The sequence below is a fragment of the Thamnophis elegans genome, chromosome 13 (genome assembly GCF_009769535.1).
Source record: "Thamnophis elegans isolate rThaEle1 chromosome 13, rThaEle1.pri, whole genome shotgun sequence".
Taxonomy (NCBI): domain Eukaryota; kingdom Metazoa; phylum Chordata; class Lepidosauria; order Squamata; family Colubridae; genus Thamnophis; species Thamnophis elegans.
In genome coordinates this window covers 8,729,208-8,747,312 of record NC_045553.1, presented here as the reverse complement: position 1 = coordinate 8,747,312, position 18,105 = coordinate 8,729,208, and the positions used below count along the sequence as shown (strand labels likewise).

The 18,105-nt window shown below is 44.9% G+C and overlaps 1 protein-coding gene across 1 annotated transcript in view; it reads right to left on the bottom strand.

Annotated features, from left to right (window-relative positions):
• Positions 1–3,995: 3,995 nt before the first annotated feature.
• The window catches only part of HIC2 (HIC ZBTB transcriptional repressor 2), an 82,791-nt gene continuing 68,681 nt past the window's right edge, over positions 3,996–18,105 (bottom strand). The window contains exon 3 of the mRNA XM_032229996.1: positions 3,996–7,325. Coding sequence (XP_032085887.1) covers positions 5,576–7,288 — 1,713 coding nt within the window. The 5' untranslated portion in view covers positions 7,289–7,325 and the 3' untranslated portion in view covers positions 3,996–5,575. The remainder of the gene's footprint in view (positions 7,326–18,105) is intronic.

Below are 18,105 nucleotides of genomic sequence, written 5' to 3'. Positions count from 1 at the left end.
TGTTCCTTATAAAGGACACTTGGAGGAAACATTCCATTGTCTCAATCTCTCTGGTTTGAGATCTTGGGATCATTGTCACAGCTTTTTGTGATCATTGGGGTTTTCTTTGAACAAGTGGAAGTTCGTTCTCGCCTTATCTGTGGTCCTATGGTTTCAAAGAATATCATCTGATGGAAGGACTACTCTCCAACAGCTATTCTACTGGCCACCCGCAAGGCTGATGGAACACAAACATTCTTCTGAAGATCTTAATGGCTCATCTTCCTACTCCTAAACCACGCTAAAAATTCTGGAATACAAAATCAGTTCGAATTGAACTGTTGAGGTCGAGTGGTTGCGGTTGTTTTTTTATTTTATTTTTTAAATTCTTCCTTTACAAAACAGCACAAACAGAGAACATCCTATGTTTTACCTACAACTCTTTTGTCAGCTAAACCAATGGAAAAAGCAATCATTAATTTTGTCTGGCCCCTTGATCTGTTGAGGTCTGTAACTGTAAAAGTTTATGTAAACAATGAGATAAATATATTAAACTTTTTTTTTCCCGAGCCAAGTGAGGTTCCATAGTCATTCAAATGTGCTTTGGTTTAAAAATAGGAATTTTGTGTGTGTGTGTCTGTCTGTGTGTGTGTGTGTGTGTGTGTGTTTGAATTTGGGTATGAGCTATCTTTTAATACAACTTTTTCTATGTTCTTTTTTTCTTCCTTTTTTATAATCCACTCTGGGAAATCCAAAAACATTCCGGTTGATCTAAACCGATTAAAGCATAAGACTTAAGCTGTCGGGCCTCTGTGATTTTACATTTTTCTTCTTCTTCTTTTTTTTAAAACAACAACAACAATAACAACCTCAGGAGGCTCTTTTCTGTATCTCAAAAAAAAAAAAAGAGTAGCAAATTAAAATAAAATAAAACAAAACCAATAAAAAGGGAACAAAGAGAAAAAGGAGGAACCAAAACCGGAACCAAGTGTATTTCCCTCCCCCCCACCCCCACAACCGACCCCTAGAATTCTTAAAATCTTAAATATGAAACTAGTGTTTTGCTTTTTTTTTCATTAAAATACAGAAAATGCTTGATACAATACTACGTCGTATAAATGCAGTCGAGTGTCCAGACTCTTTTAAGTGAGCCCTGAATAGTCCCTGAAGTTTTGAGAATTATTTGATTTCTTTTTCTCCTCCCATTATTATTGTCACCGTCTTGAGAGGGAGAAAGGGAAAGGAAGGACACAGGGGGGGGAAGGACATCAAAATCCTAACTATGGAACACTTCTACGTGGCTAATTTTGTCGGAAAGGGGTGAAACGATGAGAAGAAACTGGGGGCGTTCCTTTCGTTTTCTCATATATATTTTTTTGTACAATACTCGTGCTGTACACAGACATTTTGTCGCCTTGTTTAAGTGCTGAGAGGGGGATGACAGAAAGAAAGAAAGAAAAATGCAAGCTTAAGAAGAAAAAAAGAAGAAGCGACCCAAGGACTGTGGATCCTGAAACTTCACAGGTTCCAAAATCTTCAACCAGAAACCCAATGGAAAGAAGACCCAACTTGAAGTATCTCAATACCCCAATGTCTTGAATCTCAACTCAACATTCCGGCGAAATTAAGAGGAATGGTTTCCTCTTTGTGCTTGTTGGGCTCTTATTTGGATTAACTAAGTGGACCTTTTCTGGATGGCCATGTAGAAGTAAGTAACATCTGGAAGTTGATGACTCGCTTCCATAAGGCGGTTGGACCTCCAAACTTCTGGCTTAATAATTAATACTTGCCAGGTTTGGCCCAAAGGTCTACCTTATCCCGATGCCTTCTAAAGTTCTCCAGCTCAGTTGCCCTAAAGGTCAACCAACACCAGCTGGAAGGGGAACCATCCCAGAAAGCATGTCATGGACCAGAAATTATGGTCCATGATTCTGGAACAAAGATAAGTTTGGGGTAGGTGATTTAAGTGTCCTTTTTCTGAAAGGATGGTGAGGTAGGAACAAAATATCATCCTCAACTCTGAACTTTAGACCATACAATTTGCTAGCCCAAGGCATGGCTTTTGAAGGCATCTCAAGAGTCAGGAAAGATCTGGAGATGAACGGAAGTGGGAGTGTAGTCTGGGGATTTATATTCTTGCCAAAATTGTATATCTGCGCCCCTGAGCATCAGGTCAAAGGATAGTTCCATTGAAACTTTCTACCACCAAACTACTAATCCACAAATGCTGGCTTGAGGAGAAGTTCTTTGTGTTCACCAGAAGTGAAGCATCTATTGAGGTTCCTCTCAAAAGCCAGATGGTGGCTGCACCATGTGAGTCACAGAATTGAGAATTTCTACACACATCTGGGGCATTGTATGGGGCCTCTTAGCTCATTAAACCTTTGGGGTCTTGGCATGAAGCCCTTTTGTTAACAAAAAACCCTCTTTAGCATCAGAGGAAACAGTTCTATTGAGAACAACTATCTCCACTCTCAAAAACGGAGGGCCTCACCAGTTATCTGGAAACATGAAGTGTTTTGCAGTGCTCTGTGCATAAAGTTTAAGGAAAGGATTGATGGGGATCTGGGTGGCTTGGTTTTTTGTTGTTGTTGTTGGGATGTTGCACTGCCTGCAAAAAACATGGAATGATGAATACGTTTTTTGAAAAATGGAACAAAAGAAAATGAGATTTCACTGGAAGATGGCTGTGGGTTTGCTAACGGAAGGGAGCAGAGCATTTCACATTAATGTTCCACAAAAATTAAAAAGACAAAAATGAGTGACCCACAAACACACACACACACAAATATATTAAATCAAGCTGCGGCATTACACAAACATGCCCGAACTTGAGGATGCATGGAATTGAAAAATGAAAGGTGAGGTAAAGATGTTTAAGAAGGGAAGAAAGGAGCGATTTCCCTTGCAAAGAAGGCTCATGGTTGTTTGTTGGAAGGAGAACTGGGAAAAATGGGGAAACTGGGCTCCCTCAATTCGATATGAGTTGGTCTCTATCCTAACGAAAGGGGAGGAAAACACTTCATGGTGGTGGGTGAGAACGGAAAAAATGCGAATGTCTCTCTTATTTAAACAGGCTGACTTTCTTTCTTTTTTTTTGGTCTAAACTTAAAAAGACAAAAAAGGTTTTTCCCCCCTTTTTGTTTTGTTTTGTTAAAGAAAAAAATAAAGAGACATAGGGCGCTTTGGTGACCCCTACCATAATCATCATTATAATATTAACCATCATCATCATCATCATCATCATCATAAACAATCATAAACAAAACAATGGTTTTAAGCAAGAAAGTTAAAGCAGAGGGACAGGAAATGTAAACCTTACTCCCTTCAGACTCGAGAGTGAGTGTGGCGGGGTGTGTGTGTGTCTTTACCAGCAGAGACCACCCACCCGTGCGGGATCGGAGCTCAGCCATCACACCTTCCATAAACTGGTCGTGCCAACGAAGTTGAGCGCCCTCATCTCCTACACCTATAGCAGCTGTTGGCGGTGAGGTCTTTTGACAGACAAGTGTATGGCTGTTGAATCTCCAGGGGTGGGGGGCAACCTCGACACGTGGACCCATCGAGCACATACCCAGGCTGACATCCCTACCATCACACACACACACACCCCACACACAAAAAAGGAAGGGAACGAAATACTTTGGTTGGGTTATCCACATTCTTATTGCGCTCTGGATCCTGGCAGGACCAATCTCCTCTTGGAGCCCATCGAAGGGACTTCCAAGCGACGGAGAAAGGGCGTTTCCCCCACCACAGCATCCAGGTTCAATAAACAAGGCTACCCAAAAGCTCTTTTCTTTAAAAAAAAAAATCTTTTTTTTTTCTTTTTTTGCGTGGACAGAAACCCCAATGATTTTGTGGCACCGCGTAAACTTCTCCAGACCTCCAGCTTGGAAGCGTCTACTTATCGTCTTTGGCCATGCGTTTGCGTTTCTGACTTTCTGGCGGAAGAATGAGGTGCCAAAAATCCCTTAACCTTAGTTTTAAATTTCTACTTTGTACACTAACTTACAACTGGGGGGATAGGTGGGGTGGGGAGGCTGGAGGGGAGAGGGCTGGGACAAAACACCACACCTAATTATTTCGCTAACCATCTTATTGTTCTTGTGAGTTCAAGAGGTAGAAAAGGAAGTGGGCCCTTGCCATTCTGACCCAACTCTTTAGTGAAGGAGGGAAAAAGCTAAGTGCACGCGGACACAACCCCGTGCAGACAAGACGGACAGACACATACGCGCACCCCAAAGTAAAAAATAAAATAAAAATGAAAATGAAAAGGTACCTAAAGGAACTTGTAGCCATTTCCAGCCTACGTCCATTCCCGCTGCCCGCCCAAAGTCCCTCAAACTTTCCGGTTCCAACACTTACATCAATATGAACAAACGCATCGTTTTTCCTCTTATAATAGAACAAGTACCTCTAAGCAAAAAATATCCATACAAAAACTAAGGGAGGGAAGGAAATTAACACAGATATGACCCCTGCTCGTTTGAAAGAAATTCCTGGGGAGGAGCGGGTAGCGGGGTGTCACTCAGCCCCTCCCACCCCCATTCAGTCATGGATAAGGCTCGAGAGATCAAAAGAGGTTGAGAAGGAGAGTTGGACCAGAAGAAGTCCAAGATTAGGGTGTGATGGTTAAGGCGGACCAGCTCTTCCCTTAGAACTTGGTGGAGAAGGAATAGTTGGAAGAAAACCTTCCTAAGTGGAAAGCACCATGTAGAAATGGAGGGGGGGGAGGAGATGGTGGGCGGAGCCAATGGGACTTCCTCTCTTTCAGCCAATGGAAGCGTCCTTTCCATTGAAGAGTCCCGCCACCTTCCCCAAGGAAGGAAGGAAGAACGAACCGATTGGCCTCCATTGGCAAGGAACATCTCCCATTGCAATCCCATTGAGGGATAATCTCTGAAACCAGATCCATTGTAAAAAATAAACAACCCAACTCCCACAAATGGATTAAAGAAGCAAACAACAACAACCAAGAAGGCCATCTATTGGCCAATAAAGGGTGTTCTTGGAGTTGGGTCAGAAGAGAACAAAAATAATACTGTGGCGGAAGTTCTACCATAGCAATTCCAAAGTGCTAAGAAAGTAAACCGAGGGGAGTTGAGGGGCAGTCCCTTGCTTCCACGACAAAGACCACCTTGCCCCTCCTCCTCCCTTTCCCATGGGGCCCTCAATTTGGATTGGCATCCACCAGGAAGGACTTCCTAGACCACCCCACTTTCCCTCTACAGTGGAGATCCTTCTTGAGGTTCCACATCCCCTACAATGGCTCCTTGCTCCACTTTGATCCCAACAGGCCCTGAGAGAAAAGCTGATGCAAAGGGGAAGGAGTCTGGGAGTTAAATTGGGGCTGGGTTTTTTTTTTCCTTGGAATAGGGGAAGGGGAAAAAGACAAGGGGGGAGGGAAACAGGAGGAGAAAGAAAGGAAGGAAGGAAGAAAGTAAAGCTGTTTGGTTCACGCCTTCCATGACTGAAGAGGGGAGACGAACGTCCCTCGTTTGTGTAGTCTGTATTAAAGCAGCAAGTCTAAGGGGTATTTATGGTGGGTGGGTGGGTTTGGAGGGGCTCAGAGCTCCTTGGAGAGACTTTGGCTTCATGTAGGAGAGGTATGCATTCTCAAGTGGCTGATGAGGTTTCGTTGCTGGGTAAATTTCCCGCCGCACAGTTGACATTCGTAGGGCTTTTCCCCTGAGTGGACGCGCATGTGCTCGGTCAGCCGGTACTGCCGGGTGAAGCGCATCCCGCACTCCTCGCAGGCAAAGGGCTTGAGTCCCAAGTGGCTGCGCATGTGCCGAGTCATGGTGCCCCGCTGGGTGAACATCTTGCCACAGATGTTGCAAGGGAAGGGCCGCGTCAGCCAGTGAGTCTTCTCGTGCTGCCGGAGGGTGGCCGGATCCTTGTAGCTCTTCTCGCAGACCGAGCACTTGAACGGCCGCGATTCCGAGGTGTAGGGCTGGTTGGGGTTCGACAAATCCTCGGCCTCTTCTTCTTTATCCTCGAACGTCCCTTCCTCCTTGATGTACAACTCTTCTTCCGTGTGTTTCTCTACGTGGGCATTGAGCTGCTCCGAGCTGGGGAAACCCTTCCCGCATGGGATACAGACGTACAGGTTGTCCCCGAAGGCCACCGGTTCATAGCCTTCCTGCCGGTAGACGTAGTTGGCGCTGCTGTGCCCACCATTCTCGCTTTCACTCTGGCCGCTGTCCTCGCTATTCTCTTTGCCGTTCTCCACCTCTTCTTTGCAGGCGTGCAACGGTGGCTCTGAGCCGTAAGGGCTCAGGCCTAGGCTGCGCTCGGCGGACTTGCACAAGGGGCCCATCAGAATGCCGTTGGGCAACCCCTCGCCCTCCTCGCAACCTTTGCCCCCGCCCTCCTTCCGGTCGAAGGCGCAATCCTTCTTGATCCACTCTTTCTTGCGCGATGAATGGCGTAGGCTCTTTCGCTGGTTGCCTTCGGGGAGGGACTGGCGGTCTTCACTGAGGTCCATCTCCATGGGCTCGCAGTTGTCTAGTAGGGCGGGAGGGGCTCCAGAGATGGACTCTTCGAACGATGAGGCACTGTTGGCGGTGGGGGCTGAGGCAGGCCGGGGGGAGCCGCGCTGACTCTCTCCGTGTGGGGTATCGTCTTGGGGGGCTACAGTGGGCAGGGAGGGACTTTTTTTGGACAGATCCAGCCCAAGTTCCTGGTCCACACAGCTCCCGTTGGTGCTGTTACTCCCCTCGCCCAGGCCCCTACTCAAGGCGTGAGAATTCTCTTGGTTGGAACTGTTCATGAAGACCTCGTCATCCGAGACCTTCGCCTTTGGCATCTCCTTCGGCTGAGAGCCCTTCATCCCTTCGGTTGACCCTGAATAACGAGTAATGACAGAAGCGGTGGCAAGTCTCTGACTCCGAGGCGGCCGCCCGACGCTGGAGGCTCCACCAGCCCGGCCAGCGAAGGACCTCCCGCTGCGCTTGAGCTTCTTCCTACAAAGGGCCGCCAGGTCAGGCAGTTGGAGGTAGCTTGCTGCGGTGAGGAGAGCATTGAAGTTCTGCTCACCAGGCTGGTCGGTCATTAAGAGCTTGCCAGTATAAATAAAGTCCAAGATTTGCCGGAACACGGTAGGGTTGACCATGTCGGTATCTAAGTTGATCAGGTTGTCGTGCAAGATGAGGGACTTGAAGTACATGCTGCTGGCTGCCAGGATGTTCTTGTGGGCACGGAAGAGGGCATTTTCGACAACGATGATCACATCGCAAAGGAAACCTTTGGCTCGTTGCTGGTTAAGCTGCAGGAGCAAATGTTTGGCATGATTTGGCAGTTCCATCTCCACCTTGTCTTCCCTTTCCTGGTCACCTGATCACCTAAAAGAGAAGATGGGAAGAACCACAACAAACGTCAGTCCATTTCTCAGTTTCACTGGTGTGGATGACAACTGTTAATCTCCTAGGTACCCACCAGAGCGGTGTGGACTTCAATCCCCAGAATTCTCTGTTCAGGGTTATCCTAGCTAGGAATTCTGGGAGGTGTAGTTCACCTATCTGGCAGGCCCCTAGACAAGGGGAACATTAATAATCTATTGCAAGATCCGGGGGTCACATCCAGCCCGGGGCATGTGTGTGTTATTTAGATCTGTCCCCTGGGGTTGCCCTGGAAACAGCAAAGAACCGGCCCACAGTGCTTCTGCCAGCAAAAACGGAGCTCGGAAGGGCTACGTGCGGCCCTCGTGAGCTCTGGTTTGGCTGGCAGAAGGTTGTGGTAGCCGCAGCAGCTGAAAACGGAGCTTGGGAGCCCATTTTCGTTGGCAGGGTGCTCGGGCCGCCACAGGTCACCCCCGACACGAGTTACATGGAGCTGCCCATGCCCACCCTGGCTACACCCATCCAGGCCCCGTCAAACACAACCCAGATGCAATCCTCAATGAAGTTGAGTTTGATACCCCTGATCTATTGCTTAAGACAATGCTCAAACATATGTAATGCGATGGTGTTGGATCTGTCTTCTGCCAGTAACGAATAGTATGTGAAAGTTGTCATAGCTGTGGGCGGCCATAAGGTGCTATTGTTTTTTTCTCTTTCTCTTTGCTTTTGTAAAGATTACTAGCTGATAACTCGGCGTTGCCCAGGTATTTATTTACAGGGGGGAATTTTTAATTTGGATTTTCCCTGTTACCAGAGGGAGCGCCTTGTGGAGTACTGTGAAGCCATTACCATGGCAACTTCACTATGCTGTACAGTAGAAGCCATTTTACGGCAGTACAATAGAAGCCATTTTAAGGCACAACAGGCTGTATCTTAACAGAACACACAGTTCAGCCGGAAAAAGAACCCATCATAGGACCATTTAGACTTCACAAAATGACACTGATGACAATGGAAGAAGAACAACTAAGGACACAGGCAGTCCTCGACTTACGATCACGATTGAGCCCAAAATTTCTGTTGCTAAGCAAGACAGTTTTAAGTGAGCTTTAGCCCCATTTTACGACCTTTCTTGCCACAGTCCCTGCAGTTGTTAAGATAGCAACGCGGTTGTTAAGCTAATCCAACTTCCCCATTATCTTTGCTTGTCAGAGAGTCGCAAAAGGGGAACACGTGATCCCAGGACACTGTGACCGTCATAAATATGAGCCAGCTGCCAAGCGTCCGAATTTGGAGCACATAACCATACAGATGACGTATGAAAAACGATCATAAGTCCCTTTTTTTCAGTGCCGCTGTGATGTGGAACGGTCACTAAATGAAGCAGCGTAAGTCAGGGACTGGTTACTGTAATCAGTCGCTAAGTTATCAACATTGAATTTTGAAGACCACTTCAAAATTGACGCGCACTTGCATCTCTTGTTTTTATTTCTTTCAAGCTGGGATAAAACGTCTGCCTCTTCCTACATTTTTGGGCGGGCCAGGCAAGTTTTGATTACATCTCTGTGATGGGAAGTAATCAAATGGAAAAAATTAAACAGCTTGGAACAGCTGGTCCAGGTTAGAGAACACACACATCTCTGGAATAGAAGGGGAAAAAACAACAACAACCCCATGTTAACTTTTTAAAAAGGGAGGAATAATAAAATGGAGAGATTTTATTTGATCTCAAGAAGATGATCTCTCTCCAGGTTAAGGTGTGTAAACCACAGCTCTTGCCTATTCATCAAATTGATCTAAAAAAAACGGGTCAATCCGATTCAAATCCTTTAATTGATTGTAATTTTAATGTTCCCATTGATTCACTCGAAAGCTTTTTTTTTTTTTGAGTAGGGTGGTAGAAAAATTACCTCCTGGCACAACCTCAACCATTCTGACGTAGCTATTGCAGAGCTGCCCACTCAGCTTTACACTACCTAAATAATACTGACGTGACATCAAAGATTAGACTCAGAGAAAGAACAATGATCTGCTTCGTTTGAATTATCAGAGGGGGGATTTAACAAAACCAGCCTTGCCATGTTGCAATGCAAGGTCCTTCTTTTTGGTAAGTGCATCCCAAACACACAGACACAAAGACATCAGAAATAAGCCACATATCAACCATGGCAGAATCTTCCCGTTGAATCAATCTGATCTTCTCCACTGCGGTGGTTGATGGAACCCACGTGCAAAAACAGATCTTCTAGGTTGCCATGTTTGATGGAATCCACCAGCAAAACCTGATCCATACTGCCATACTTCATGGAACCCACCCACAAAACTTGATCTAAACTGCCACGGTTTGATGGAATCGCCTTGAAAAAAATTGATCTACGTTGCCATTTTCAAGGGAAACCCATTAGCAAAAAGTGATCTATACTTTTTAGTAGCTCCCGTTGCTAGCACTAGTTCCTGCCTATTTAGCTGTTCAAAAGCGTGCAAATGCAAGTAGATAAACAGGTACCACGTCGGTGAGAAGGCAACAGTATTCTGTATGCCTTTGGTGTACAGCCATGCTGGCTACACAACCCCCGAAATTGTCTCCGGACAACGCTGGCTCCCTTGGCCAAGAAACGCCCTAGAGTTGAAAAACGATGATGAGACAGAGAGAAATATTGCCGTCAGGTCATTCATCATCTCCTGAGTTCGCGGCCCCGTTACGGATTTGCATCCCTCTGGAACTCCCCGACAAGCCAACATTTGCAAAGAAGAGGATAGAAACTACGCTTACGGAAGGAGAGAAGATGAAATCTCTCTCCAGGATCAACATCAAAGGGTTCTTCAAACGTTGAGCCAGGTTTTCAGTTCGTTCCAGCCAGTAAAATCTTAAAACGGAACACAACTGTGGCTTATTCGACGACTCCTGATTTTAGTAAGATGACTATTCTACGGTCATGCTGGAAGGTTTTTTTTAAAGAAAAGATTGGATGGCCATTTGTCTGGGTGTCCTGCCAGAGCAGGGGGTTGGACTGGAAGACCTAGTCCAAAAATTCACATCACAGCTTGCTCACCTAGCAACATAAATTTGGGGGTCCACTGTGGTCATAGGTCGAGAACTACCTGTATATCTCCGTCAAGGTCATCTTCATTAGTCTCTACCACAGGGGGCCCCGCGGGCCGCATCTGGCCCACTCATGGCCCGCGGGCCATATCCGGCCCACAGGTTGCTTAAATCTGGCCTGGGAATAGCAAACGACCGGCCCACAGGGCCTCCGGCAGCCAAAACAGGGAATTTTTTTTAGGTTTAATAAAGCCTGCAACTGGCAAACTTTATCTTCAGAGGCCTCCCCATTGCTGAGAAAGCGAGGGAGACGGAACTGTCTTTGACTCATGAACATTTCTGCAATGCACCAACTTTGTTGGTGCACCACCAAATTCTGCATCACAGCTTCCTTCTGAAGTCCCCCCTCTCCCCGCCACCTATTCAAATCTATGCAGATGGAATTGATCCATCGGTTAAAGGGTCATTTGGTAATCAGGGGGCAGGTTTAAAGTTGCCGCGACTTGCCTGAGAACGTAATACAAGCTTTGCTGGATGAAATCATGACTCCTTCCAGTTCTGTTCTAAAGCTTGCAGGGGACTAACGAAAACAGAAGGCGAATCCTTTTTTTCCTGACAACATTCCTTGGTAATGGATGCAGAGTTGCTAATCAGACTGGTTTTGGGAGAATCTATGCATCAAAAAGAAACCTGATCTAAAAATCACTCTATTTTTTGGGAGGGGGTGGGGGGCAGTGGCGAAATATGCCTTCACAAATCAGGCTGCATCTCTTATATTTGGGAAATATTTGTTCCACAGAGCATCAAACCTTGTGAAGAATCAAGTTTCCCCTTTCCACTATGTCTTCAAAATGGGCAACGATTAACCTGTATATGTATATATACACAGGGGTGCAGGTGTGAATTTATGCATGTATATTAACATGTGTATCCCGCAGTTAACGGGCTATAAGGCGCACCGGTATATACAATGCACCAGGATTTTGAAGAGGTAATTAAGAAAAAAAAGTTTTTGTCCTCCCATTTTTGCAAAATCAAGCAGAAAACGGGCCGTTTTTCGCAAAAACGGAGGCATTTTTGCCTTCCCCCAGCCCTGCTGAATGCAGGCAAAAACGCGTCTTGTTTTTGCAAAAACCAGTTCGTTTTTTGCAAAAACAGGATGCAGGGGCAGGACGCCAGGAGGCCAAAAATGGCTGTATAAGACGCACCAACATTTCCACGCTCTTTTAGGGGGGGAAAGGTGTGTCTTATACTCTGAAAAATACGGTATGTGGGTTATGTATGTATTTGGCCAGATATATATTTTCTCTTGAGAACAGGCAACATAATTTTCATTTTTAATGTGAGCCAGTGTGCTCATGCCGCTCAAGCCAATAAAAAGTTACCTTATCTTTATCTTATCTTCTTATCTTATCAGCAGTGTGCGGCAGCTGCCAAAAAAGCCAACACAGTTGTGGGCTGCATAAACAGATAGAATCAAGATCACGTAAAGTGTTAATACCACTTTAAGGTAAGGCCACACTTGGAATACTGCTTCCAGTTTTGGTAGCCACGATGTAAAAAAGATGTGGAGACTCTAGAAAGAGTGCAGAGAAGAGCAATAAAGATGATTAGGGGACTGGAGGCTAAAACATAGGAAGAACGGTTGCTAGAACTGGGTATGACTAGTTTGGTGAAAAGAAGGACCGGGGGAGACATGATAGCAGCGTTCCAATATCTCAGGGGTTGCCACAAAGAAGAGGGAGTCAACCTATTCTCCAAGGCACCTGATAAGGATAAGAAGCAATGGGTGGAAACTAATCAAGGAGAGAAGCAACCTAGAACTAGGGGAGAAATTTCCTGAAAGTTAGAAGAATTAATCAGTGGAACAACTTGCCTCCAGAAGTTGTGAATGCTCCAACACTGGAAGCTTTAAAGAAGAGATTGGACAATCATTTACTTAGAGTGGTGTAGGGTTTCCTGCGTAAGCAGGGGGTTGGACTAGAAGACCTCCAAGGTCCCTTCCAACTCAGCTATTCTATTCTGCCCTAATTCTATTCTATTCCATTCTATTCTATTCTACGTCCAAGGTCCCTTCCAACTCTGTTATTCTGGTTTTTTTTTTTAAAAAAAAATATTATCTTATCTTGCAACAATAGCAGGCTGGGATTTAAAAAAAAAAAAAAAACGAAAGAGATTTATTAAAACTCCAGAAGAAGAAAATGGCCAGGTTTCTCCTGCATTGGCAGCCTACCCATCCATCGTAAATGGTCTCATCTCAACTCGTGTTTGGCCAGGTCTTGGCTGTTCTTTTGATAAGAGTTGTTGCCTTGCTCCCACCCCCCCAAAAAATCTCTAAAGGCGTAATTAAGAGAAGAGATGAGCCAGCAAAAGCATTGTTTGTGCTGAAGTTGCAATCACCCCCCCCCCCCCCAAAAAATCCTTTCTTCCTTTGGAGCACAGGCCCACTGCCGCGTTCTGAAGGCAGAGGTGGTGAAATCTCGCCCACCAAGGGCAGCATTAGCAAAGGGACAGAATGAAGATCACGCAAAGTGTTCACGCCCCTTTATAATGCCTTGGTAAGGCCACACTTGGAATACGGCATCCAGTTTTGGTCACCATGTTATACAAAAAATATATTGAGACTCTAGAAAGAGTGCAGAGAAGAGCAACAAGGATGATTAGGAGACTGGAGGCTAAAACCTATGAAGAACGGTTGCTAGAATTGGGTAGTCTAGTTTGATGAAAAGAAGGACTAGGGGAGACATGATAGCAGTCTTCCAATATCTCAGGGGTTCCCACAAAGAAGAGGGAGTCAAGCTATTCTCCAAAGCACCTGAGGGCAGGACAAGAAGCAACGGGTGGAAACTAACCAAGGAGAGAATCAACCTGGAATTAAAGAGAAATTTCCTGACAGTGAGAACAATTAATCTGTGAATCATGAATCACAACTTTTTTTTTTGTTGCAATTGTTAAGTTAATCACCACCAAGCTCAGAGAGCACCAAGGACTCCCATTGCCATCTCCTCCTCCTCCACAAACCTCACTCTCTGCAGCATTGATGATGTTGCCTAGTTGGGTCATGAAACGTCTGCAAGAAAAGCACCAAGCTCAGAGAGCATCAAGGACCCTACAGTCCTCCTCCTTAAACCCCATTTCCTTCTAACACTGATGTTGTTACCTAGGTGGGTCATGAAACGTTTGCAAGAAAAGTACCAAGCTCAGAGATCACCAAGGATCCCACGGACCTCCCCTCTCCTCTTTGCAAGCTTCACTCCCTTCTAGCACTGTTGTTGTTACCTAGTTGGGTCATGAAACGTTTGCAAGAAAAGCACCAAGATCAGAGGGCACCAAGGACCCCTCATGTCTATACTGAGCTACAAATATTCTCCTTTATTAGTAAGCATTTAAATATTTCCCACGGTCCTTCCTCCATCTGTAAAAGTTGAGAGTCATACCCTCCATAATGAGAAAAACAGAAACAGAAATACTTCACTTCTTTCCAAAGCTGTGAGCTTCTATTACCTGCCAGGAAAAAAAAACTGGCCTCTTACAAGCCCTCTGCTGCAGAGTTATTCCTTTTTAAAATATTTAAAAATATGGAAATGAAATATGATGGAGAATTTTACAATACAAGGAGAATGGAATGACACAGAATATAATATAAATATGTACTATTATTGGATGGATTAAGGGGGATGTAATGAATTGTTATAATATAAATTAATTCGAAATTTAGAATATCTCATATAAAATGAAGGAATAACAGTTATAGTCAAATAAATGACTAATAATAATAGTGTATACATATATATTAGATTGATAAGATGAGATTTTATATAAATTGTGAGGAATATGGAGAGGATGCACGAAGGTTTTTGTAACCAACCGACACGCTGGATGTAACTGGAAGATGTTTTTATGTTTTATGTTTTGTTTATGTAAGTCTGTCTTTAAAAAATAAAAATTATTTTTTAATATATGTATGTATGTATGTATGTATGTATGTATGTATGTATGTACTTGTACTTGACGCCTCTTCACCCATCGTGGGTATAGGCGACTTCCATGGAAATTTGATGCCATTGTAATACGGCGATCCATGGAAGCTGTTTCGGCTGGATATACCCAAGGGGACGCCAATCCCAAGGGTCATGTATGTATGTATGTATTTAAAGTCACAACCCCTGGTATGCCCAAATATGGGAGGAGGTTTACTGCTTCCATTCTCTGTCTATCGGCTCGTCACGAGAGACCATCCAGACAGAAACCCAATATTTTTACTGTTGCCTTTGTTACATTTGTGTTGTATTTGTGCTGATAAATAAATAAAGGGAGACTAGTATAGATCTAATTCAAGCTATTTAGCTCTCATCAGCTAGCCATACCCTTACTGGGATTAGAACCTGTGCTGTATTGCATCTTAGGCAGATGTGTTAACCATTAAGCCACAAGGTTCTTCTCCTTATCAGCTGAGCCAGGGAAATAGGTATGTATTTAAAGTCACAACCCCTGGTATGCTCAAATATGGGAGGAAGTTTACTACTTCCATTCTCTGTCTATTGGCTCGTCATATATATATATATTGCAATTGTACTGATAAATAAATAAAGGGAGACTAGTATAGATCTATTTCAAGCTATTTAGTTCTCATCAGCTAGCCATACCTTTACTGGGAATCGAACCTGTGACACCATACATACATACATACATACATACATACATACACACATACACACACATATATATACACACACACATACATATATATATATATAAAATCCAGAGCTTTGCTCATTCCACATCTGTGACACCGTCGTAAAAGTGTGAAAGACAAGACCCCTTTTATCCCACTAAACAAACGGTTGAAAGTCGAGGACTCCCACCTGCCTTGGACGTGTTATTATTCTTTTTTAAAGATTTTTTTTATTTTTAGTTTCATACACACATTTACAAGTATACATTCTCTTGTGATTCTTATCACATTTTAACCCTTTTAAACATTCGTTTTTCCGTATAAAATAAATAAATTATATGATCGGCATTGCCTTGCTGACCATCCCATACACCTATTTTGTTTTACCTCAGCACGATTTTCCTTTCCTTTCCTCCCTCCCTCCCTTCTCTACTTTCTTCTTTCCGCCTCTCTTTTCCCTTTCCTTCTTCCCCCTTCCTCTCCCCTACTCCTCTCTACCTCTTCCCCTTCCTACCCTCTCCCCTCCTCTTAATATCCCTCCCAATCTTCCTCTTCCTTCTTTCCCTCTCCTCTCCCTCTTTTCCGTTCCAGAAGAGGACGTGTTAAAAGCAGAAGGACGCAGGAGAGAAAACGCAGCAGGGAAGGATGCAGGCACTATGCAAAGGGAGCCCTGGACCGGAGGATCTCTGTTGCAATGGGGTGGGGCTGGGTGAGGGGGTGGGAAAACAGCAGCCTTGCTCTGCCCAGCTTTGCTGACTCAAGGGGGAAAAAAAAAATCCCTTTTTTGCTGGCTGGTTTTCTGCCAGATTGATTTGGCCCTGTGCCCTCTTCCTTCCATCCTCGGCATCTCCGCTGAGATTCAGAGCATAGATTTAGCCACGCTAGTTGCAACAAGCGGTGCGTTAAAAAGACGCAGGAAGCCAGATGTGCATGCTGTAAGAAGGAAGGTTTTTTTTTAAAAGGAGATGTTTTCTCAAGTAGTGGCAGTCCTCAATTTACAATTCTTTGGTTCATGAGCGTTCAAAGTCAGAAAAAGAACAGCTAAGAAATCAGGGTCAACTTGAGAGTAAAGTCACAGGTGGATGGTGAATGGCCCCTCCTATAGGAAATAAAAGAGGAGCGAAAGGGGAGTGGGCTTTTGCAGGAAACAATTCGTTCATTCGTTTCAGGAGTGTGAAGATCTGTCCGTGAATCTCAGAGACTCTGTGCCCAGCCTTTTCTTGCACAGCCCCTCATTTGGAAAACATTGACATGGAAGCTTTCCAAGATAGATAAGGTCTGTGGTCATAAATCCACCTTTGAAAGACTTGCTGAATGGGAATGAGAGGCATTCACATTCATTTAATAGAAGGGGTTTTGTCGGGACCAGGACTCTGCCTCGTGCTTTTTGGGGAAGCCGAGGTCAGAAAAGTCGCAGCGTGCCCGACCTCCAACAGTTCAATTCAGAGCTATCATGGGGCTCTGAATGGGGCTACCCTTGAAAAGCGTTCGGAGACTACAGCTAGTCCAGAATGCGGCCGCGCGAGCGATATTGGGTGCACCGAGATACACCCATATTACACCTATCCTCCGCGAGCTGCACTGGCTGCCAATTGGTCTCCGGATGCAATTCAAGGTGTTGGTTATTATCTTTAAAGCCCTACATGGCTTAGGACCAGCCTATCTGAGAGACCGCCTACTGCCACATACCTCCCAACGGCTGATAAGATCCCACAGGGTGGGCCTCCTTCAGATGCTGTCAGCTGGACAGTGTCGGCTGGCGGGGCTTCGGAGGAGAGCCTTCTCTGTGGCTGCTCCGACCCTGTGGAATCAGCTACCCCCAGAGGTCCGGACCTCATCCACTCTCATGGCCTTCAGAAAAGCCGTTAAAACCTGGCTGTTCCGGCAGGCCTGGGGCTGTTGACCTTATTGTTAAGGTCCAGCCGCGATTAGAACGTATGTGTGTTGTGAATTTTAAACTATTCTTTTATTTTGCTTTTCTTTTTTTCTTCTTTCATTGTAAGCCGCCCGGAGTCCTCCGGGATTGGGCGGCCTATAAATTTAATAAATAAATAAATAAATAAATAAATAAATAAATAAATAAATAAATAAATAAATAAATCCATTCCAAAGACCTCCTTCGGAGGACAAACCAAATGTGGGAAAGAAGAAGAAGAAGAAGAAGGAGAAGGAGAAGGAGAAAAAAATCCAGAGTTTAAAAGCTGGCTGGGGAATTCGGGGAGCCGAAGTCCCCACGCCTTAAAGTTGCCAACTTCAAAGAACAGTGAGCTAGATTTTCTATGGATGGCGAGGCAAAAGATTAAAGCTTTCCTAAATTAAGAGATCCTAAATACTAAAAAAACCCAAGAAGGGAGGGGAATAAAATTCAGTGGTGAAAAAAGTCAACTTCTACATTTAGGCAAGAAAAACGAAATGCACAGGTACAGTATAGGTGGTACCTGGCTCAATAGTAGTAACTGTGAGAGGGATCTTGGAATCCCAGTTGGACAATCCCTTAAATATGAGCCAGACGTGTGCAACAGCTGCCAAAAAAGCCAACACAGTTCTAGGCTGCATCAACAGAGGGACAGAATCTGAATACATTTAGACTCACATACCACGTCACTTTGCTTTCCAGCCCTCTCTAAGCGGTTTACAAAATCAGCATATTGTCCCCAACAATCTGGGTCCTCATTTTACCTACCTCCGAAGGATGGAAGGCTGAGTCAACCTTGACCCTGGTGAGAATCGAACTCCTGGCAGTGGGCAAGCCTGCAATACCGCATTCCGATCACTGCGCCACCACAGCTCAGTCGTTAAAATGGACCCGTGGGAACCCGCTTCAACATGAGCCACAGTGGCGCAGTGGTGAGAGTGCAGTACTGCAAGCTACTTCTGCTGATCACCGGCTGCCAGCAGTTTGGCAGATCAAATCTCACCAGGCTCAAGGTTGACTCAGCCTTCCGTCCTTCTGAGGTGGTAAAATGAGGACCCAGATTGTTGGGGGCAAGAGGCTGACTCTGTAAACCGCTTAGAGAGGGCTGGAAAGCACTGTGAAGCGGTATATAAGTCTAAGTGCTATTGCT